General features: G+C 42.7%; 1 protein-coding gene across 1 annotated transcript in view; it reads right to left on the bottom strand.

Annotated features, from left to right (window-relative positions):
• Positions 1–23,756, bottom strand: part of diaph1 (diaphanous related formin 1) — a 96,617-nt gene that overhangs the window by 9,415 nt on the left and 63,446 nt on the right. Inside the window, exons 19-27 of the mRNA XM_080502440.1 lie at positions 9,982–10,080; positions 9,780–9,874; positions 9,424–9,525; positions 8,461–8,700; positions 7,717–7,846; positions 7,396–7,520; positions 6,921–7,085; positions 6,315–6,447; positions 2,101–2,190 (exon numbers count right to left, since the gene is read on the bottom strand). Coding sequence (XP_080358566.1) covers positions 2,101–2,190; positions 6,315–6,447; positions 6,921–7,085; positions 7,396–7,520; positions 7,717–7,846; positions 8,461–8,700; positions 9,424–9,525; positions 9,780–9,874; positions 9,982–10,080 — 1,179 coding nt within the window. The remainder of the gene's footprint in view (positions 1–2,100; positions 2,191–6,314; positions 6,448–6,920; positions 7,086–7,395; positions 7,521–7,716; positions 7,847–8,460; positions 8,701–9,423; positions 9,526–9,779; positions 9,875–9,981; positions 10,081–23,756) is intronic.

Raw genomic sequence — 23,756 nt, 5'->3', positions numbered from 1 at the left:
TTATGGACTCTGTAAAACCATTCAAATCTTTATGCCAAAAAAACTAGAGAAAGACTTGAGGGGGCTGGGTCTGACAAACTTCAGATATTATTTCTGGCTAACGCAGGAGATCTGTGGCGAGATGGATTGTTAACAATTCAGAGGCAGGAAAGGTCAGTTGAGTAAAACTCTACTTGTGCTTTACTTATCTGAAGCAAAACTTCTTGGAGCCGACTACAAAGCGAGAAGGGATCTGACAAGGGATCGGCTCCCTGTTACAGTTCCAAATGACCCACAAGGTACAATCATGTGTGGCCTGGGATGTGGCTAAAATTAGTTCGAATATAAGGGCGAATCTTTTTTAAAGGATTGTAAACTACGCTCAGTGTCAAACAGCTTGGAAATACACAAGGAGAGAATGAGAGATTACAAGGCAGAAAGAAAGGACAGCAGTCCCCCCTCTGCCTCTGAGCTATTCCAGTCTGGAGCACCGCTTCACATCTGGCTTCTATTGAAAGAGAGAGAGAGATTGGGTTGCATACACTCCACAGCCTTTCTTCTGCGCAAATCCGCCCCCCCCCACACACACTTTCCTCACTCACACTGGTTGAGTCATACTAGTAGGAATCGTGTTACAAAGTTACAGCTCATGTTGCTTCCATTTTCACTGTTTCATCAGGCCGAAATGTGCAGCGAGAACAACTTTTCAAGCACAAAATACAAAAGAAAACTATTCGGAAAAGTGAGTGGAACAGGACGTATTTCTGAGACATACTATGGAGTGAGCAGATAACCAGGATACTGCCCTGTATCTGTGCAGAAGGGTCAAACAATGGTCTCAATTAAAGATTATGCAAGCTGGAAGTTTCTGGTTTGCTCAATGATGAGGAAAAAAAATTCCACTTAGTACTTGTCATTAAAATTGAGTGGGGGTGGCTGGGGGTGTTTTGTCAAAAGCTTTGCAGTGATTTATTTGAAGTTGTGTGTGTAACATAACAGTAGGTTCGGGTTTCACACAACAGGTGATCAGGCAGACCCCTCAAAACTTCTACATACTCTACATATGATTTTAGCGACAAAGACTTTAAGTATCTATCGATCAGGGTAGTGGTCCAAGTACAAAACAATTTTGGTCATGTGATATTCTGCTCTCAGCGACAAGTTCTGATATGACCAAGGCCTGAGAGGATGACAATCTGGTTACAGCTGCTGGACATTAAAACTGTTGAAATGCTGCATCTCAAATACTTTGGATGCTACCAAGGATGGGAAGAGTGGACTGAACCAGGGCCTGAGACCCACGAGAGATGTAGTGGAACCAGCAAGACGGTATGGAGTGGCTTGATTGTGTTTTTATAATCTTTACTTTCAAAAATTTAAGTAAAGTCTTAATAAAAAACAAAATGAGGTGCGTAAGACTTTTTTCCCCCCCAAATGAGCCTTGTGAATGGAGGTGGGAGAGTGGGTTGAGGTAAAATCCCAGTTGTCTTATATTTGGACAAATACAGTCTACACTTGGTATGCTCAATGACTGTGTAGACATGATTTGTTTGAAATGCTACTGCGGGTATTAATAAAGGTTAATGTGATTAAAAAAAAACCCAAAACAGTTAGACATTTCTTCTCCTTTACCTTTTCATGGGTTTTATTTTTTGACTTACTCCCCACATGTCTCTCACATGTTCTGCCCACACTGCTTCACCCATATCTTATGTTCATGTCCTTCTTACTCCAAAAGCACGCCCTCTTCAGCTGTTCCTTTCTTAGGAGTCTTACTGTCCCCACCCACCCTCTTTCTCTTTGTTGTGCCAGCCCTTGATGTTATTGGCTATGCCACAGTGACCAGGGGAAATGTCCACAGGCCACAGCCTCTGAGCCATGCAACAGATGGACTGGAGATGAGAACATAAACAAATCTGTTTGTTGTGTGTTGACTGAAACACAGAGGCCGAGTGACAAAAAGGGATGCAAAGTCTCATGTGCCACACGTGGTTCTGTCCGAGGTGGGTACCACGTGTGTGGAAGCAATAATAAGAAAAATCTGGAAAGGAAGGAAGGCATGAAAGTTTGACACATGTGCATGTTTGGTGAGGATTTGCTACTCCGCATGTGCAGAAGTACCTGCTTGACGTGGGCCTCGCTTCCTCCTGAAAGCAGCGCCAGACTGCAGCGCCTCCAGCAGGCCGTCCATGATACCAGTTTCATCGCCCTCTGTAAACAGCATCAGAACACAACGTCAGCAATACATCAAACAGCAGACATAATAGACTCGTGGGGTTGGATGTAAACTCTGATTTCTGACGTATGCACGCACGCCCGCACACAGGCGCACAGAACCCTATCATTTTAATCAATTCTGCTGTGACACAGTCATTTTCACAAGGGAATGATGGGTAGTTTTACTAAACTCTCTACCTACTCGTCTCTCTGATATGCAGACACACACGTGGGCAGAGGGGGACATTTAACACCCACGAGGCCACGTTGGCAAATCAGCAACATTAACCCAGATGAGCAGTGACCTATTTCATCAAGTTGTCACTGCTTGGGGCTCCATACAGATTATGTAAAACACAGACTTATTGGAAAGACACACCCACTAAACACCAAAACCACATGAAATATAAAACATAAAAAAAAAAAAAGAATGTGGCCAACCCCAAAAACACTGGAAACGATCATCATGTATGTTTACTGGCACAATTAGTGTTTGTGGCCTCTTTATACCTTTGTTTACAGTTAAATTCTCCTCACAGCCCCACTGACTGGTGGTCATAAATAAAATGAGGGTGGGCCAACCCAAGAGGGGCACTCAATCTCTGTTTACACATGCGAGTGCTACCATGGATACTTATAGGGTAGCTTTCGGTGGCACAGCTCAGCACTCAGGCAGATGGTTTTGATTATTTCTATTTGAACCTCAATGGAGGCAGCGGGGGGGGGGGGGGGGGGGGCAGCAGGGTTGGGGGTTAAAGGTTTATGTTGCCACCTCCTCTACCCTCTGAAAAACACACACACACACACACACACACACACACACACACACACACACACACACACACACACACACACACACACACACACACACACACACACACACACACACACACACACACACACACACACACACACACACACACACACACACACACACACACACACACACACACACACACACACACACACACACACACACACACACAAATCCTGCAATAAGCCATGCAGCAGATGGCCTGTGGTCTGGCCTGTCACGTCACAGAAACGCTCTCTCTTACGTGGCTCATATACACCCCTCAATGTCCACTGGGTGGAATTGCACATAGATCTGGGAAAATGTAGGGCATGAGTTTCCCCTTCCGGTGACACACATATAGATCATTTCCACTTACACAAATCACATGGCTGGCTTAAACCACTAGTGTGAGCCAACAAACAAACACACAGACACACATCTATTTGTGAAACTGTACTGGAGGCAGTAGAGGCACCAAACAATGACCTAACTGTGGCTCTTACATGCTTATTATTGATCTGGTGAACACCCAGTTAAAACGGGCAAGCCCTGGGGTGTGTGCTCTTTATAGCCTCAATCTTACATCTCTAGTATATTTGTATGAATGTGGCTGTGGGCAACGCTATTCAATGAAACCATACACAGGTCTTTACAAATGGGAGAAAAGTTGTACAATGCCCAGTTTTTGTGAGCAATGACAAAGAATCACAGCTGTCACGTTCAATCACATGGCGGTAATAATAAACTCATTGAAATGGCATAAAACTTCGGTTGCAGTGTTAGAAGCAGTACAAATAAGACACCCATGCACGCACACACACACACTAGAGCATGATACAAACAGCAACAAACTGAAGACTGTAAGAACTTAAGATGGATTAATTATTGTAATAGTATTAGATGGTGAGCTCTTAAAGTTGCCTTTAACAATCTAATCTCCTGTGACTTGCACGGACCAACACATCTCTGTTTAACACACACAGGCCACAAGAGCCTATGTGGAGCAAAAGTGCCCCTATCGGGTGTTCACACAATAACTAATGAGAAACTAAATGGAGTTTTATCAGAGAAAAATTTCATTAAATGAATACAATGATTGAAAAAAAAAAGGTGGGTGACTAGTTGAGGATGGAAGCATAGGTTTTTTATATGCAATAATTGTGGCATATCACCTAACTACATAGTATAAGAATCACCTGGTCTGAGAAATCAGGCAAACTAGGTCTATCCGGTTTAATCTCCTCTCATACCTTGTGCCTTTCTCCTCTCTATCCTCCCCTTGCCTGCTTTTCCAACAGACAACACAGTCTAATCCCCAGCAGAGCATCTGCTACCCTGCCCTTCGTGTCTTCATCCTCCCCTCCCCCACTCTACAACGCCCTTCAGTCCTGCTCCTTGTGTGGAGCACGAGCACTCCTACAGGAAGTTCCCATACCCGCACCGAGGAGGCTGTACCACACTTGCAACACACCCTTCCCCACAAGTCAAACTCTCCCACAATCTTTTGCAGGCAGTACTGACACCTAGTTGTAGAAAGGTGGTAAAGTCAGTGTTGAATGCAGAATTGGCACGCGTCCAAAAAATTGGTTTATGGCAGCCAGGGGAGAATTTCACATTTCACGAGCAAGGCTGTATTTATCAAATCCAATTAGAGCAAACATCTGACTTTCAACCACAGATGGTGGCTCTGGACTGCAGGGTGTAGCAAGCTGTGCCACTTTGAAAGCCTCAGTCCTATACTTGTAAACTTTATGAGAACCAAAAAAAGACACTTTATGATTAGACTATCCAATTCCATTCAAATAACATTCAAACATCAAATCAATCACAACAACTCCCATGACATGCTTCAAACATGTGCCAAATGAGGTCAGAATGAGTGAAACTGACTCACACAGGAATGACAAGGCCACAATGTCTAAACACACACTGGCCTCGTGGGATTCAACAAACAACTGCAACTATCTGTGTACAGAAACAGCGAGTTATAAAACTCATGCGATAGCAAGGGTGAGCACAAAGTTGCAAGAGCAAAAGAGAAAAGGGGGATCGCGGAACAAGTTGGGGTCCATTGGAGCACTTGCTACAGACAGCCATTGTGTACAAGACATCCTGTATGATGGTTATAAACAAATACAGGATAAAGACCAGGTGTGTTCATGCTAGATTTACATATGTCTAAGGCTGCAGGCATAGTCAAATATGCCACCTGTATGGAAATGATCTGCAGTCCACTGATCTGCTCATGCATAGTCATCTTAGGAGCACTATCATGTTCCCATTGTGTAAAATTGACCCCCCCAATTCAACAAGTGCTCTGAAACTTTGAAGAGAATATTCCAATTGCATGTGTCCCTTTAAGTATTCAATTCATGAGCTACAGACACAGAGGGGGAGGGAAAAGAAGGGTAAAAAAAGTGGTCGTCATGGAATAAAAGCAAGAAAGAGAAAAGAGAAGAAGCCAGCTGGAACATGGAGAACCAAGAGAAAGGCCACAAAGACTTTTTTTGTGAGAGTTTGAGAAAGCAGACAGACCTACACACACAGTCGGGACCCACTTTGGCCAAAACAACATTTTTCCAACTCATCAGCAATACCCAAGAGAAACATTCAGAAGGAAAAAAAAAAAAAAAAAAAGAAGCACAGTGACTTCTAACACACAAAACATTGGGAGCACACCGAGGTTATGGCAAATTTGTTAAACAGCCGGGTCTCTGGAGAAGACGACTGCGGCTCGAGAGATGAAGAATGTACTGGAAGTAGGTCACAGACGGAGAGAAGGGGGAAAGTGCCTGCGCATAACTGTGTGACTGCAATGCAGGATTTGAGAGTGTCCGTAGGAATTAAGTGTGTTTATGTGTTAGTTACATGGGATAAACTGCTTCGAGCACTTTTCAACGTATAACAGCATCTCACAGAAGAGTGAAAATGTGTTTCTGCTGATAAAGGCATCTCGGTATCCTTTTTTTTTTTTTTTCTAAAATGGAAAGCACCTCACAGCAGAGTGAAAAGAGGTCACAGTTAATATCATACATCTTCCTTGTCCTTGGTTTATGTGGAGCTTCATTGTTACTAGCAAACGCCTAACAAGTCATCAACATTAGATTAACTCTGGTCTATAAATACTGATTTGCTGCTCCATGACACACAGAGATGCATTCACAGATTCTCACAGACACAAGCACACACACAACTGCTCTAAGATGTGTGGACTCTGACTGCCCCCAACTGGAACCTACAGGAAATACAAAGTGAGAGAGCAGCATTGTCTCTCCGTCCCTTTCATTCCCAGAAAGATAAACAGATATGATCAGAATTTGACCTGCGTTGATGTCCAAGAGCTGGTTCTTCTTGAGCTTCTCCTCTTTTTCCTTTTCTGCTTTTTCTCTTGCCAACTTGGCCCTCTTGATCTTCTCCTCAGCCTCCTTCCTCTTCTGATTCTCTTTCACGGCTTGCTGGTGGGGGAAAAGAGACAGAAGCGGGATTAAACATCAGTGTATGCTGTGAATATTTAAATTAAGTGCATAATTAGCCCTGAAGACAGCAGTCATTCTTTAAAAATGTCAGGCGAAGGGTTGATGTGATCGATTCATGACCGTTGATTTACCGTTATCCTCACAAACTGGCAAAACCAGTTCTCATGTAGAAGCTCTCCCATATGTACACCCACAGTTGCTGTTTAGACTCACAATATAATGCCGTCACTCTCTTTAAACAGGTGTACAGGCACCTGGCTTCGTGTTTTCTTTTCAACTGCTGCCTTTTCACTCGTGTATTTGTCGTTGAACACACTTTTAATTGTGCCATTATGTATTTTGAGAACAACCTGGAAAGCCACACCAGTCTTGTTTTGTCAGCTCACTTTTGACTTTGTTCTTTTAAATATAGACAAGCACCTGTGTGGGCGCACACACACACACACACAAACCTGGAACATGTTTATGAAGGTTTTGAGGTCCCCAAAGAATTCCTCCACAGACAGTTTTCTCGGGTCAAAGACAAAGTAGCCTCCCAGATCAGTGTATTGCTTCTCCATATTCTTATGCATCAGATCCAGTTTCTCATGCTGTTCGTAGGCAGAGGTTACAAAACTGTGAAGAAGTGTTGTCAAGGTTCATACATTCATAATGAGATTGATACACTTTGTTTATGGCGCAAGCAAATAGTTCATGTTAAAGACAAACAAAAACTGAAAAATAACAGAAAACAAGAATTGCAGACATGCAAAATACAAGTATGAAACTAAGAAAGAAGCCGATGGATATTCAGTACTTCTATAAGACAAGTTGGCAGAATTTTTTTAATGTATTTTTCTTAAAAAAAAAAAAAGAAAAGAAAAAAAGACCAATTTGGGAACTTGATAACAACATTGCGATGGAAAAAAGATTGTGTAAAGAGGATATTGACATCTTTTCCACAAACATATCCTTGTCATTTTGTGGAGGAGGGAATATCTCCAAGTCTTTCTTCAGTTTCTTGATCTGACGGCCCATCAGCTCCACGTTCTTCTGAATAGTTTCTGCAGAAACTGGAACCCAACAAGAGAGCCTTTAAGAAACTGGACTGTTTACTGTGTAAAGGGACATTACAAGAAAATTGATATGTAGTGTAAAATGCAAATACTCGATATCAATTAGAAAAAAAGGTTATGTAACCAGCAGCTATCAAAAGAATAAAACTGTGTACAAAGTCGTATTAGATAATGTGTTTCATGGTAAACATACCCCTGCTGGCCTTTTCAACATGAATGAGTTCTTCAGGAAAGGTCATGACTTCAGGATGCTGCTCCTGGCACACTTCAGCAAGGAAATGGAGCAACGTCTGCTTCAGATCACTTGACTTGGTGTCACGCAGCTGATTGGAAAAAAAAAAAGAATTGATCAAAATAACGCGTGGAAAGATGTTCTTTCAAATGTGTAGTGGCTGCAGAGATTCTTTTTTTTTCCTCTTATACATTCAAACTTTCTGCAGTTTCACCCAAATTGTCAGATTTCCACGATGAAAGAATATAGTCTCATGAATGTTGTTTGTCAATGTTTGATTCACACAACATCTCTGAAGACTTTAAATAACCAAAAACACATGAACTGAACTAAGTAGCAAGGAAATATTACACTTCATCATGGATAGTGTAAAATATGATTCAGTGTCGATGGCACATGAAGCTCATTGAAATGATGGCGATGTTTTACTGGACTTAAATACTGCTCAAAACCCCCTTCAATTATTTTTAATCCACATCTTTCATTATAATCTTGAGCTGACAACATGAGCTAATAAACATTTTCTCATTGTTGTCACAGGCTGACAATTGTAGTCTGGGATTGAAAATGCTTTATTATTTTATATTACTGTGTTTACTTCACTGGTCGTATATCACTTACTTCAGGTCAGTACGTCGACACTTAAAAAAAAAAAAGATTTACCAAACATTTTTTTAATAGGCGCGTCACATCTGAACAATTCACCTTGCAAAGATATGCTATGGAGAAGCCAAAGGCCTTCCCGTTGCGAGACCCAGCGTTCATGAAGTTGCCAACAAGCAAAGTCATCTGCAGAAGCTTGGCGAAGCTGTCACTTTTGATGAGCTCCTCGCAGGCGGCCGTCACAGACACCACATCTGGCTTGATGTTGTTCAGCTGCTCCTCAAACTGCAGCTTGAACAGAATGGCCTCAAGCCGTGGCATCAACTGCTTCACGCTGGACATCTGGAGAAACAAAAAGTAAAACGGGGGGGGGTTTCTGATCCCATCCTGGCAAGTTTGTTGCCACATGGGGAGCAAGCAGGAGAGCGAGTGAGTGAGTGAGCGTGTCTGAGGCAGATATTCTCTATTACTCACATCCTCCACCAGTGAACAAAGGCATTTGTGTTTAACTATATTGGTCCTATCCTGTCTGCTCTGACAGGGCTGGTGCAATGTGTCGTTCTCAAAATGATATCACCTACCATTTATGACAGCTATAAAATAATGAGAATGAAAAGAAAAACCTTCCAAAAGACAGAGAAATACACTTTTGCTACCATTTACAAATTATTATCGTGGATCAACAGGACATTCCCAGTATGACTTGGCTAATCAATGACACGAATCACCAGTACCCTTAGTAATACTCTAGTACTACCAGATAGAAAATGGAAGTTCACGTAAAAAAAAAAAAGGGGGGCAGAAGTACTTAAATACTGAATGCTTTTATAATAAAATCATACAAACCTCAACTCAATCTAGTAGCCAGATATTTAAGAAAATGAGGAAGTTCTGTGCTTAAAATATTGACAGTGATGGGAATACCAAAACATTTGCAACACATGATGTGAAATATTTTACCTCCATCACCATTCCCAAGTCAGCAGGTAATGAAAACTCAAGACTTTATCTCAAAACAATGGTGTCTACTTTTGGGATGATTGCAGTGTATTTCACTTTACTTACGACGACTCCAAATTGTTCAGACTCAGCCAAGTCATCGTATTCATCTTTCATTTCTCCCAGGACATTCAAGCTCGCCGCTTCTGGCAGCTGTTTGATGAGGTTCTACAAAGTCACAAAACAACAAAATAAATGAGCGACACAATCTAAAGACGTGCATCGGAGTCCCGAACCACTCCTTGATTAGAGTTTATAAACATGTTTAGTGAGTTAAATGTTTATTAAAACAAAGCTTATAAAAAAACCAACATACAGACAGTATTGACCTGAGAAAAATCCCCCACGGTGGGGTATATTATGAACAAACAAAAACGAAACAAACAAAAACACGGGCATTAAGACATATCTGAGCTCCGCACCTGAACCATGGACTCCGTGAGAATCTTCTCATTGACCTGCAAGACGGCGGTCTTAATCTCTTCGTATGGGAGACGGAATGAGCCCAGGAAAATGGCTGTTTGAGCAAACATGAGCAACAGGAGAACTCGCTTAATATTCTGACTTTTGACGAAGGAAAACTGTGTTTACAACATTTTGTTGGCTTGAGTCCAGGATACGTACAGAGGTTCTGTGAAGTCTTAGCATCTAGAATCTTCAGCTCCTTCACTTTCTTCTTCTGCACCTGCTTCTTTTCATCTCCGCCTTCTTGCTCCTTTTTAGCTGAAGAGGTGTGACAAAGAAAGAAGATAAAGAGAGCGTTAAAAAACATTCGCCGTTTGTGTTTTAATGCAAGACGACTTAACTAAAGAAACTGCAGTGATATCAGGGAGGTCTGCAATAGAGAAAGAAGTGGATCGAAGATAAGTCCGCATGTGACTACATGGAAAGTGACAGACTTGGCACAGCATTCGATTTTTTTCCCCACTCTCTCCCCCAACTGTGTGGAAACATGGAGGTGTTGGGATTATTGTACGAGTTGCCCGTGGTGAGACTGAACTAACATGAAATGCCTGTAACCCTGGAGGAACTAGGTCTCTGGTTTGTGTGAACCTTTTAAATATTGCCAGACACTTGTTAGCTGAGAGGCATTTCCAGTTTGCTTCCAGCGTATGTGCTATATACTCCTATCGAGCGCGCGTGCACGCAGAACACCATGACAGCCGACAGACACAGTTTGCATTAACTTGTACTGACAAGGTCAGCATTGTGACTGTGAGGATGTGTCAGGGGTGGGGGGGGGGGGTGCAGGAAATAGATGAACATCCACAGTGAAAGATAAACATTCCCATGGGTTTGATCAAATAACAGGGCACTGTACCCAGGAACATTAGCATTACTGTCAACAAAGTGTTAGATGTCACAGTTTCACAATTCAATATTACAGATTCATTCTCACAGTATGGTGCACTACAAACTTCAAACCAAATGATTCATCACAATTACTGTGGGCTATTTGCTGGGGTATCAACGCAAACTGTCTCCTTACAAATGTCAAAGGAACAATAACAACTAATATTAATTAGAACATCTTCCAAAAACACTATCGGAACAAACAACCTCACATATTGTCAGGTTCTATTTGTCCCTCTTTAAATCCAGCTGGAAAACAAGAGCAGCCTCTGTAAAGGTCAACCCAGAGGAGGCCGAGGTGAGCAAAAAGAATAGATTGCACTCCTTTTGCTCATTCCAAACTTTGAGAATGGAATTTATTGTTTTGCTTCTTAAAAGCTCACATCTCACATTTTTATCCTGTGGAGATGTTCCAACTGTCTCATGACCTTCAAGGTCCATTAGTTCCTTTCATTCTTGACATTCAATAAGCTCTGCGACTTTTCGTTGATGAGAACTAGAAAAGAAAAAGAAAAAGAAAACTTCAATGTCGTCTAACAAGGAACAAGAATCCACTTGAATGTGCAGGGTATGACGTCTGTCTGCTAGATAAACAAATCAAGGATTCCCATCCTCAGAACTGCTATTCACAGGCCGGAGATCACCTCATGTAATACCACCGGAAGTTGCAATCAAACGACAGGACATCCTTGCTGGACAGACTGCAGCCACAGAAAAGCAATGATTAAATGTTATGAGGGACTTACCGACACTTGCATGATGACAAGTGTAACTGTTGTGCACTACAATTAAAATGTACTGACTCTCAAGGTTTTTCTTTTGCTGAGTTTATTCAGTTCATGTGTGAATCAAACCTTTTTTTTTTAACTCTCTCCTTGAATGTAGACATATTAGTTTGTTACATTAGAGAACTGTTAATTGTATACCAGTTCAGATGATCCTTCTGATCCTTCCCAGTCAATGACACAACAGCAGCAGCAGCAGCAATACAAGTGACTCATTCATTTGTTTATCCATCCATATGTCCAGTCAAACTGAGCTTTGTCTCCACAAGAGACGACAATCGGTTGAACAGTCTGTTAATGAGGCCTGACTCCTAATGAGCTCCTCATCTCTCCACTCAGCCATTCATTCAGAGCACACAGAGCAGGCAGTCAGTGGACTGTGGCCTTAATACGTTTCTCTGTTTCATAAAGTATTAGCGTGAGTTTCATTAAATGCCTCACACACGATCAGGCATCATGTTTGGCTTCAGTTTCAAGTGTCTAAATCTTTACAGTTTGTATTATATCAGTATCCATCAACAGTGAATATCACTTCCAGCACACATTGTTCATGCCGAGGGCAGGAAACCAAAGCAGGAAGGCACAGTACACACACATTTACACAGTAAGAGTATCCATCTGGACGTCTGAGAGAAAACACAGGGAGTCACAGTTAAAAGAGTCAGATGAAAGGAAGTGACAAGACTAAACAAAAACATGTGGACAGAGCCAAGGGAGCGACACTGATCAGGCACATGCTATAATAATCCTCCATGAAAGAAAAAAAAAAACAGGATGCCACTAAAATAAAATATTCAAACATACCACTATAGATATATATTACAGCACAGCTGACCATTTATTCTAGTGTGTATAATCTCAAGGGATGGCAATCCACTTAGTCTGGGATAAGACTAGTGACCTAGTGGCAGCATCACGTCACTGGGTCAGTGTGTGCCTGTGTGTGCGTCTCATAGACAGCGGGCTGGTGAGGGAGCATGTGGAGATCAACAGCACTTGGTGCGAGATGCGCTCTAACCAATAGAAGCAGCCGCAGCGGTGTTGTCATCATGGCTGATTCATAAAATGGGGTCTGTTGTGCAGATTGTAAAATGGCTGCTCCCTGGTTTTCCACATGCACGACAGCTTTTCATTTATGAGCAGATGGCGCCTCTGGTGGCGAGCATGAGGCACTGACTCACAGTCCTCTTAGTCATTGTGGGGGAGGAAGGAGGAAAGGAGATGACTGAGGCAGAACACATGTGTGACTGGAGACACACACACACACACACACACACACACACACACACACACACACACACACACACACACACACACACTAACATTCTTTTTATGGCGACAGTAGTGCACATATTCTCTGTTTGGGAAGTAAATCACATGTAAAAGCATGTGTGTGCGCACACACACACACAGCTGACGTATTAACATTCTTTTTATGGCGATAGTAGCGCACATATTCTTTGTTGGGAAGCAAATCACATGTAAAAGCATGTGTGTGCGCACACACACACACACACACACACACACACACACACACACACACACACACACACACACACACACACACACACACACACACACACACACACACACACACACACACACACACACACACACACACACACACACACACACACACACTTCCTGGAACACCTCCCCCTTGTCTCCCCAACAGCTGCTTGGCAGTGAAAGATGATGTGTGTGTGTGTGTGTGTGTGTGTGTGTGTGTGTGGGGGGGGGGGGTCTTTGTACAAGTGTGTATGTATGTGTGCACACAAACATAAGTGAGTCTTGAAATTCGGCGGGTTTGGACTTCTGTTTTTAATTAAGTGGAAAGATGGGGGAGCATTAGCAAAGAGAGGGAGGAAGAGAGGAAGGGGAAAAAAAAAAAAGAATCGTCAAGTTATGCTGAGGTCTTTTGTCAATATGTAACCAAGTGTCTGTATGTATGTGTGTGCGTGCGTGTGAGAGTGTGTGTGTGTGTGTGTGTGTGTGTGTCTGTCTCCATCAGCACAAAGAGGAGTCTGTTTATCAGTCAGCAGACCTGAGTGTGTTCTTCACTCCCCCCTCTCTTATTCCCTTCCTTTCTCATTCCCTCTTTCCTTAAAAGGAGAAATATGTAGTCGAGTTTGGGTAGCCAGGCTTGGAGGGGGAAAAAAAAAAAAAGTTACACAAAGAAAAAGATGGGTGGAAAAGAGGTAAGAGAAAAGTGAGCACAAAGGAAAAGGACTACACTACATTTTCATCTCTGGCTCCTCTGGATTATAAGGCTCAACTCAAATAGTTTCAGGTCTCTCAGAAAACATACTCTCTTCTTTACTATCACTTTGCAGTCTTACATGCAGTCTATTCACCACCACTCCCTGCTTGTGGAGTGCTGTGGTTTATTTTTAACCCACTAAAAGCTTTCAGATGATGTCCCCCATTGTATATTTCCAGCATGCATTTTCATTGGCCCTCTGGTGGCAGAATGAGAGAAGGACACCACATTAAATTTATATAACTTCAAACTAACTTTTTTCCATTCAGCATTCCAGTGCTGGAGTTCAACAAAGTGGAGCAAGGGAGAGAGTGTACAGTTTCAACATCAATATGTCTAGGCGGAACAGCACTTAGAAAAAAAAAAGCTGCTGATTGTGCAACAGAGACAGAAAAACAAAATCTTTGCCAACGTTTGTACAAACAATGATGTGTTTTACCCTGATTTGATGAGAACATGGAATGTTTTTAGTTGCCGAAGGTTAACTTTAATAATGGTAAATTACAAGCAGTGGAAAAAACTAAGAGGAGGAGGAGGAGGGGTAAAGTCCTTTGTCTATCATAAACAGAAGGCTCGGACTATAGCAGACAGAAGGACAGCTGTAGTCCTGGTCCCTTTAAAGTTTAAATGTCCAACATTCTGTCATTCTCTATATAAGTGTGTGTGTGTCACGATGCAAGTGTTTGACAGAAGAAGAATAAGGGGGTTTCCACGGTAACCTTGGGTCTGAAAGAGCCCCTTCATCCTGTTTTTCACTGTGAAAGGAAATGGGGAGAAAAGATTCCTGGCTCCGTGTGTGTGTGTGTGTGTGTGTGTGTGTGTGTGTGTGTGTGTGTGTGTGTGTGTGTGTGTGTGTGTGTGTGTGTGTGTGTGTGTGTGTGTGTGTGTGTGTGTTTTCGATTGTGTGAAAAGGACCAGATGGCAGGGTGGGGCAGGGAGGAGGGGGGACTGGGCAGGAAATGGGAGGGCCAGTTGGCCGGGGGCGGGTAAATGGGCGGGGCTAAGGGCCTGCTCACTTGCGCACCCCTGGTGCATGAAGTGTGCAACTGCAGCTGATATTTTATTGAACCCTTGCTTTTAATAATAATAATATACTTTTGTGCTTTAAAAGTTAAATTATGATTCCCTTACATTATAAATGATAAAACCTAGCAAATTATAACTTTTTAACTTTTTACTACTTTTTGACAAATGGTCAGCTGTACTGACATACAGGTTTGAACAACCATACTTTCAATAAAGGAGGAAAAAAACAGCACAATATTTTACTATGCCTGTTGCCCCTCAAAAATAATCATATTATTTTCAAACCCTTAACCTATTAGATACAAATTTTGCACGGAATTAAAAACATCACATTCTCAATGGTTGACTAATTAAAGTTATTTTAATAGCTTTAAAGGATCTCTTCATTTTAATGATAAATATGATTTTATTTGGGGGAAGAAAAAAAACTTTTGTCTCCCATAGGTCACTGTCAATGCATGACAGTTTTAAAAATATTAAAAACCACAAGACATTTACAATTAAAATATGCATAGGGTACATCAGTGTTTTTTTGATTCATCAATTTAATATTTGTAGTAAAAATAAAAGGTTAATCGTTACCCGACATTTCCATTCGGTTAAAAAGTGGACCTTAATATGGTGTGATCTATAGAGAAGGAGCCACAGAAGGCATAAAGTGAGGATCCATCAGTCAAGTTACTATTCATTGATGGAGTCACAGTGCCCTCCACTGGTACAACTGGGGAACTGGTCCTTGGTGAAAAGAGGACGGCAAAACCCTCACAGCTGGGAACACTGTTCATTACCTTCACACTCCACCTCACTCACAACCCAAGTTGTGTATGTGTTTAGTTAAAAGAAAAGAAAAAGGGAGACAAGAGGTGATAGAACATACAGCTTGTGTTGAGGTATATGTGTTGCTGTAGAGTGTAGTAAAGTGCTTGGGGTGGAGGGAGGTTGGACAAGCGGGTATGTGTGTATGTGTGAGTGTTGTTCTCTCAGGGCCAATCTGACCTCTCTCTGCTCTTCTGGCCATGAAGGTCTTCGGCGATGACGCACACATGGCACGTAACGGCATCGCTGATGAGACACACTCGCACACATACACCAAGAGTATGCAGCCTGCATTGCTGATAAGGTGCGCTCCAGTCGACACAGACACAGCGCTACCTTGAACTCCAATTCACACTTGCTGAAACCACACAAACACCCAATAAATCCCCATAGCAAATAACAGAGGACACACACACACGCACACACACACACACACACACACACGCACACACACACACACACGCACACACGCACGCGCGCACACGCACGCACGCACACACAGAGGTGAGCCGCTATGGTGTGCTTATTAAATCAGTCCTATATCAGCCAGTCTCCTTGGGACATCAGAAAAGATTTACTACAGCAATTACACTGGCTAATTACAAGGAGGGGAGATAGAGGGAGTGCAGGAGAGCTAGAGAGTATAGAGGGGAAAAGAAAATCAAATCAGATGCAGCGAGAACAAATAAAGGTGTGAAAACTGAGACAATGAGAAAGCAAAATGAAGAGGCAAGGGACAGAAATAAGTTTAAAGGACAAAGACGGTGAGGACACGACCTTGAGCCACCCAAACACCTGAGCATGGAGCACAGTGTAGGGAAACAAACGCACAAAGGGATCGTTGTCTAGACTCACAAACCAGCTGTGTGACTCTCACCAACTATCTGTGTGACTCAGTGAGTATGTAAGTTTTTTTTTTTTGTTTGTTTTTTTGTCTTTCCATAGAACTCTGGCAGCCTGTGTGGCGCTATGGTGTTTGTTATTCACAGAGTGAATGTCCTTGATGTTGCACTGGCCTTCACAGCACAGTGCTCCCTCTATGGAGAGCAATGTGAATTACATCAATAAGCAGGCTCACTGATGCTGAGCATTAATCAAAACCCAATCCCTTGCTCCTAAAGTTGTGGATGGCATGCAGTGACATTTGTAGGGACCGTTTACATCTGTCTGCATGGCGCTGATGGATGAGATTATACAATACAGACTATAATCTGTGAAGGTCTAACAACATCTCCAATGGAGTTCAGCCCGTACCTGCAGCAATTGTGAAAAAACTCTTAAAGATTTCATATCATCATAGCTACCGAGGTATGAGTTTACACCTAACCTTCCATCTACTTAAAAGAGAGGTACACATGCACTTGCTCATGGATACTTAATCTTGTTAGAAGATTAGACTCAGTTCGTGCTAGTCAATGCTCCTCTCTCTACAGTGCCAGCGGCCATTCTAAAGTACGGGCATGTCTCTGCCAGTCAAGTGTCCATCCAGACTGCTTCTATGATATATGCACATCCATGCAGAAAGTCTCATTTACATGAACTTCGTGGCAGAAATGAAAACTCAAAAATTGGGTTTCTATCTCAATTAAAAAGTTAGATGAACTCCAACACACATGCACCCCATGAGGCACATTTGGCCCGGGGTAAAACGGATTAGGTACTGCACTCCTGTCAGGCCTCAAATATTCATTATTACCTTATGGAAAGATAGCAGGCGGAGAGCAAATGGGAGCAAGAAGGAGCAAGAAAAAAGGGAGAGGGGAGAAAAAAAAAAAAGGGGAGCATGAGGATGTGATAGAGAGGCACTTTATGGATACAAGCAGTTCTGACTTATGCAAAGCAAAATAGATGAAAGGAGGACAGAGAAAAAAATGGAGGTCTACACGGTGTCATGCCATGGAGGACAGTTAAAAGCGCGTCACAGTGCTGGTGCACACACTCATCCCGTTAATCCCTCAGTTTTCTGTCCTCTCGTTTCAAACCATCCATCCCTTCACTCGTCTTTATCTCTGCTTCAGTGATGAGGACAAAGGAAAGCACTCAATCACCCCCCCCCCACCACCACCCCTTTCCTTGGTCTCTTCGGGCAGGGCTTATGGGCCTGATTAGCAATTGTGACTTGACCGCGTGGTGGAAAGATTGGCACACATGTACAAATGCACACAGGACCACATACACACAAATGTATATGCAAACACACTTATGTGGCAAAGAGGATGACAAGGGCCAGCTTCGGTAGGTCTAATTATCCCTTCAGCAAGGCGCCATGAGAGGGCTGGGAAGGAGTGGGGAAATTTCTAATGTCAGCCATTGCTTGCAGGGCAGATATGGACGGTCACAGACACGCACATACACACACACACACACGTCTGGAAGCAAAAAGATTGGGCTGTTTTCTGGTGCTTGTCACTGGAAAACATGATCATGCTGAGGAGAGGAAGATATAAGGGGGGAAATGTAGGGACCACTGCTGGAGGACCGATAAGAGATGAGTGACAAAGTTGGAGGCAGGATAGTCGGGGGGAGAGACGGGAGCAAGGGAGATGACAAGGGAGGAAGAAGGATAGAGCATGATGGTCAACTCAAAAAGGAAGAAATAAATATGAGAGATCATTGATAAAAGACGTTTCTGCCGTTCTGATGATTAAGACATCTCCCTCGACATAGTGATGTCACAATGTATTAATTGTTCCCTGACAAGCGTCCTCTTTTGCTTTGCATTGAAACGTGATGCAGATATAATTTTTAAACATTTTAAACAACATCCCACTGGAACATATGATAAATGGGGATGAAGAAAATGTATTCGAAAGATTGGCATTTTTTTTAATGAAACTCTAATTAAAACTGCACATTCACATAAGCAAATGAAACAAACTTTTCATTAATGAATGTTTATAAGTCCAGCAATGACAGCAAAAAAAAAAAAATGTGTTCAAACCTCCTAATGATTGCACATCTGGATTTGGACAGATTTTCTCATACTACCTGGCAGCTCTTTCTTATCTCCATCTGAGTGACTGAGAAGCATCTATGAACCGCCATCATTTGGATGTCTTCATAGTTGTCCTGGATTTAAACCGGCGCTCCGAATGACAATGTGCCTCAGACGAGTCCTGCAGCCATTGCAGATTTGTCTTGGGTTTTTTTGCTTCAGGTCGTCGTGGTGCTGAAAGGTGAACCGTTGCCTCAGGGCTATGTCATGTACACCCCGGAAAAAAGGTTTTCCCAAATGACCGCTCTGGATTAGACAGTATCCATCCTTCCTGTTGTGTCCCTGTTGCTGCCACTGACAAGCATCAGCCAGCTAATTAGTAGTGCCTTTCAGTTTTGTCTCTTCGGCCTTGTCCCTCATGCTCTCCAAATCCTTTACATGCTCTGTGACAAACCTCAAGCATTATATGCCTTTTACGCCAAAGTGGCTTCCACCTAGCCACTAAAAGCCTGTTTTCTGGAGTGCTGCTGGGATGGTCATTTTTTCCAGCAGGTTCTCTGACCTTTGCGGCAAACCTTTGATGCTGTTAGAATGACTGCTCAAAAGTTATTGCAAAAGCTCTGTCCCATACTCTTTTTTTTGTCTGAAAGACCAACACTAGGAATACTCCATGTGGTTGAAAACGTCTTTCATTGCACAATTATTGAGGCACAATGTAGTTTGGAAAATATAAAGCTTCAGAAAAAGGTTTCATCAATTTACTTTCTATAGCTCAGTTTTGAAATGTTGGTGGGATGTTAATCAAACAAGCACTGAACGAGGCGGATTCAGGGTGTTTGTTGCCATATGGGACGATGCCAAGTAAGACAAACCACTTCTGGACAAATTCAATAGTAAGTAAAGCATGAAGTGCCAGCACAAATGTTAGTTACTTTGGCAAATCGAACATGTCCAGACATCAATTTTAAAGAATGACAAAGGACTATGATATAGTGGGTTAGAAAAGTGTATCACGATGCGATGACAAAAATACTATGTCTGTGTGTGTCTGTGTGAAATAAAGTGATAGGTTCTGTATACTTTGAATAAAAAAGCACAAACCTCAAAGTTGAATTGGATTTAAGAGCTTTACGTTTTCTGCTTTGAATCACTTTAAAAAAACAAAAGTATAATGATCCCGCAATCACTTGTTGTTAATAATGCCAAGAACTCTGTGAATACTTTCATATTTGTGCATCTGAACCATTCTCTTTGTTGCATATACTGTGGGAAATCTACTGCAGATATTTGAAATACATCAAAAATACCAGATCACAGACAAACCAAGTAGCTGGAGGGGGATGACAACCATGATCTGGCAAACTCTACCTTTGTGTGGGAACCTGGGGAAAAGTCTATCACATCAAAGATCCACTGGGTGCTCCTGGGTTTCCAGATTAAAAATCAGTTTTAACCCCTCAACATAACACACAAAGAAGCTCCAACTCCTGAAACGAACTAAACAGGAGAAATATATATTTATACAGACAGACATGCAAATCCTCTCCGCGAACATCTGTCTGCTGGCCCCTCTCTCTGGAATTGGCTGGAGCTGGGGCTAGACAAAAAGACACACACACACTGCATACACACCAAAGACGCAAACAAAAACATCAATTTCACAAAAGTACACACCTAATCCCTCCATGTGCTTAGTGAGCCATCAGGGGACGTGTTGCCAATCAGACAGCTATGCGAGGCTGGGCGAAAGAAAACAATCAAGAACCAACACACAATATGGCTCAGAGACCGGCATGTTTGTGTAAACGGTTCTGTGGATGAGCGCTTGCTTGACTGAGTTCACAGATTCACAGACCCGACCAGACAGCCCTCTGTGCTTACCCAAATCATTCCTACACGGGCTGTGCACGGGAACATATTCCGGGTCCTGTGCGAGTAAGAAACACATATGGGGGGGGCTTCATTTATTTATTTTTTTAAAGATTCCTCGTACGTCTTGTGACTTGGGACCAAAAGCATCTGGAAAATGAATATAGCGTCAGGATTATATTCGGCACTGCTGAGCTTCTTAGGCATTCACCCTACAGGATGACCTAGACGTGATTTGTTTTTGTTCGTCATTAAGAGCATTAGTGTTCAGTTTCTATTAGGATTGAAACGCTTACTGGATTTAATGGTTGGTAGTACCCTTTCAAAAAATTTAATATATCAATAATACCGTGTGTGATTGCTGTGCTTTTAAATCCCTAGTCCAATACTGGTCAGCATCAACCAAAGTAAGCGACAGTGGATACAGGACGTGTTGTGGGCCATATATTGGCTTCATTATTACAAAAGTGGTGAGTGAGACTTAATTGATTACTACATGTAGAGCAAGGTAAAAGTATGGGGTAAAAGTAAAACAGATAACCTTCGCATACAGGAGGTCAAAGCTGGAGCCCTCTAGTGTTTCATAATAGCCAAGCAATATTCTGGGCTTCACCTCACTCTGTAATTTACATACAATATGTAAACATCGACGATGTAAATAGCATATATTTACTAGTTCAGCAGTCTCAACATGCTTCACATGATCACGTTCACACAGCAATGATGAAAGCTTCCATGCAGCGTCCGTACGCCGCTGGGAGCAATTTATGATTCAGTGTCTTGCCCAAGGATATTTCAGGACATTGAGGGGGGATGAAAAGCTAAACTCACTCCTGGAAGAGGACGCCACAAGCAGAACCACAAGCACATGTAGTCTCATCCTGTTATTGAAATACTCGCACATACTACTCCTCCCTCCCCCTGTACTTTTACCATCTACTTATTTCTTTAACCATGTTTTCTGTGACACTCAGCGACACTGAATGGTCCATTGGTGTGAACGTGAGTGGTTGTCTGTCTTTCCACGTTTGCAGTGTGATTCACTGGTGACCTGTCCAGGGGTGTATCCTGCCCTTGCCCATAGTTAACTGGGATTGAGTCCAGCAAACCTGGTACACTGCACAGGATATAAGTTGGAATAGAAGATGGATGTTTTCCTTTCCCTCAAAAAATAATGGTAAACAACCATGCGGAGAAAAGGAACATCCCAGACCCGCAGAGCTTTCCTGCTGCCGTGCGCCCCTGAAGCTGTTTGGTGGTTCCCTGGAGAAGACCGCCCCACAGTTGGAAAACTACTGCAATAGATAAAGCTAGAACATGTATTAAAAATAAATAACAGTACCACGAAAGTACCAGAAAGGCCACATAGGTATGAGCAACAATAATAATCTGGCTTAATTTCAGCTGATTTCATTTGTGGTTGAGATGATTATTGAAATTTTCTACATCATTTTAGACATTCAGTGTCAACTAAAAATTTCCGACAATATGACATTTTTATTGTCTCCGGTGACAAATTTTACCAGAATAATGCTTAAAAAAAAAAAAAAAAACGAACCGAGAAAAGAACACATTGGTAGAAAAACTGCAGACGTTTTCTAAATGCTGAACGACAAGCCTGTTAAGTACTCAAAATCTTGTAATACGGGACAGTGAGCGTTTTCTTTAGCGCACCTGCTGTCTGAACCGCAGACTTGTGGACTAGCACGAGTTTGTATGTCTAGCAAGCGATCGCTGCTCTTTGCGTCTTGTCTCTCCGCATGGCTCAGTGAGTGCGTCAGTCTGCATCGGGCCTCTCTCAGAAGCCACTGAGAGATGGCAGCGCCATTAAAATTTAACCCGCTATCTCGCCACTCACCACACACTGAAAAAGTGAGGGAGGGAAGAATGGCAGAGATGGCCAGGCAGGCATGCACTGATGTACAGGAATGTATCTAGCCACAGATATATGCACACGCACGCATGCACACGCACGCCTGTTTCCAGGGAGTCAGTCAGATGTGATAGCGAAAGATGGGAAGCGATGGAGCGAAAGATCCTATACAGATGGAAAGAAAAGAATGAGATGGAACAGATTACCAGTGAAAAGCCACACACACACGATGCAATAGACAGTTATGGAAAGGAGTGGCATCAATTCGGCGGGGGAAATGGAGAACGTGTACGGATCTTATGCCCTGTCAGCCCGCACTATTCTTCACGCCAAATCTACATCCACACCCTTTCTATTGCTTTCTCCCTCATCAGGTTGGGCTTTTCACTCATTCTCTGGTAATCCATCTTTTGCTTTCCCTCTCTTTCCTTTCTAAATCTTTCACTCTCATTTTTTTTTTTGTAGAGTTCTTCGTCTTCCCATCCTCACAGTCCGTGGTCATTCTACTGCTCCCCCACTCATTCAGCACCTGTCTCTCTCTGCCCCATCGGAGTTCGGGATAACAGGCAGTGCTGGGAGGCCAATGGTCTCTTAATTAAGAAGCAAGGTGGAACGAGGCCACAGTTAACAAGGACACACACACACACACGGACGCACACACAATAACAATTGCATTACTTTGCTTGTAATTGTCCAATGTGAAAAGTTTACCATGCGAGTGAACGTGAACCTACCGACACCGAAAATCACCCGCTTCAAATAGCAGAAATAATTCAAACTCGTAACCCTTCATTTGTATCTTTGGAAACAAATAGGGGGGGGGGGGGGGGGGGGGGGAATACTGATATCCTGTCTTCACTGCTAAATGCTGCAACCAAACTTCTGTCTCACAAAAAAGGCACGCAAAAAATGGAATACACATAAAGAAGCTTTCACGTCTGCAAACGAAGAGCAAAACAGACCCGGTTCATGTCAAACACACACACACAAAATGTCTTTCTGTCTCACATCACAACACCTAATCAGCGGATGAGGGCCTGGGTTGAAATCTGCAGGGCGAGGACTCAATCAGCAAGCGCAATCAGACTCAGGAGACACACACACACACACACACACACACTTTCAGACACACTGAGTTACAATTGCGCACAGGGATGACACACTTGTAATAATAAGCCTTGTGCTGATGGACGAGGGGAAGGCCATGATATTATTCAGTCTACCTCATCACCACTGTAACACACACACACACACACACAGGCACACACACACACACACACACACAGATACACACACACACGCGCCGGGATGGAAGTAGCTATTTTGAGAGCGCGTGCGTCCGTTCTCTGGGAAGGTGACTTTGGGCTGGCTGGAGTGGTAATTGGGTACACATACCAATGCCTTTTTCCTCCTCGTCCCCACGTTTGCTTCAAACTCTCTATTTTGCCCCCCCTCTCTCTCTCTCTCTCTCAGTGCAGCCCC

This window comes from Blennius ocellaris (genome assembly GCF_963422515.1).
Source record: "Blennius ocellaris genome assembly, chromosome: 9".
In the NCBI taxonomy this organism is placed as follows: domain Eukaryota; kingdom Metazoa; phylum Chordata; class Actinopteri; order Blenniiformes; family Blenniidae; genus Blennius; species Blennius ocellaris.
The sequence above is the reverse complement of the archived record's forward strand: the minus strand, read 5'-3'. Positions and strand labels throughout refer to the sequence as shown.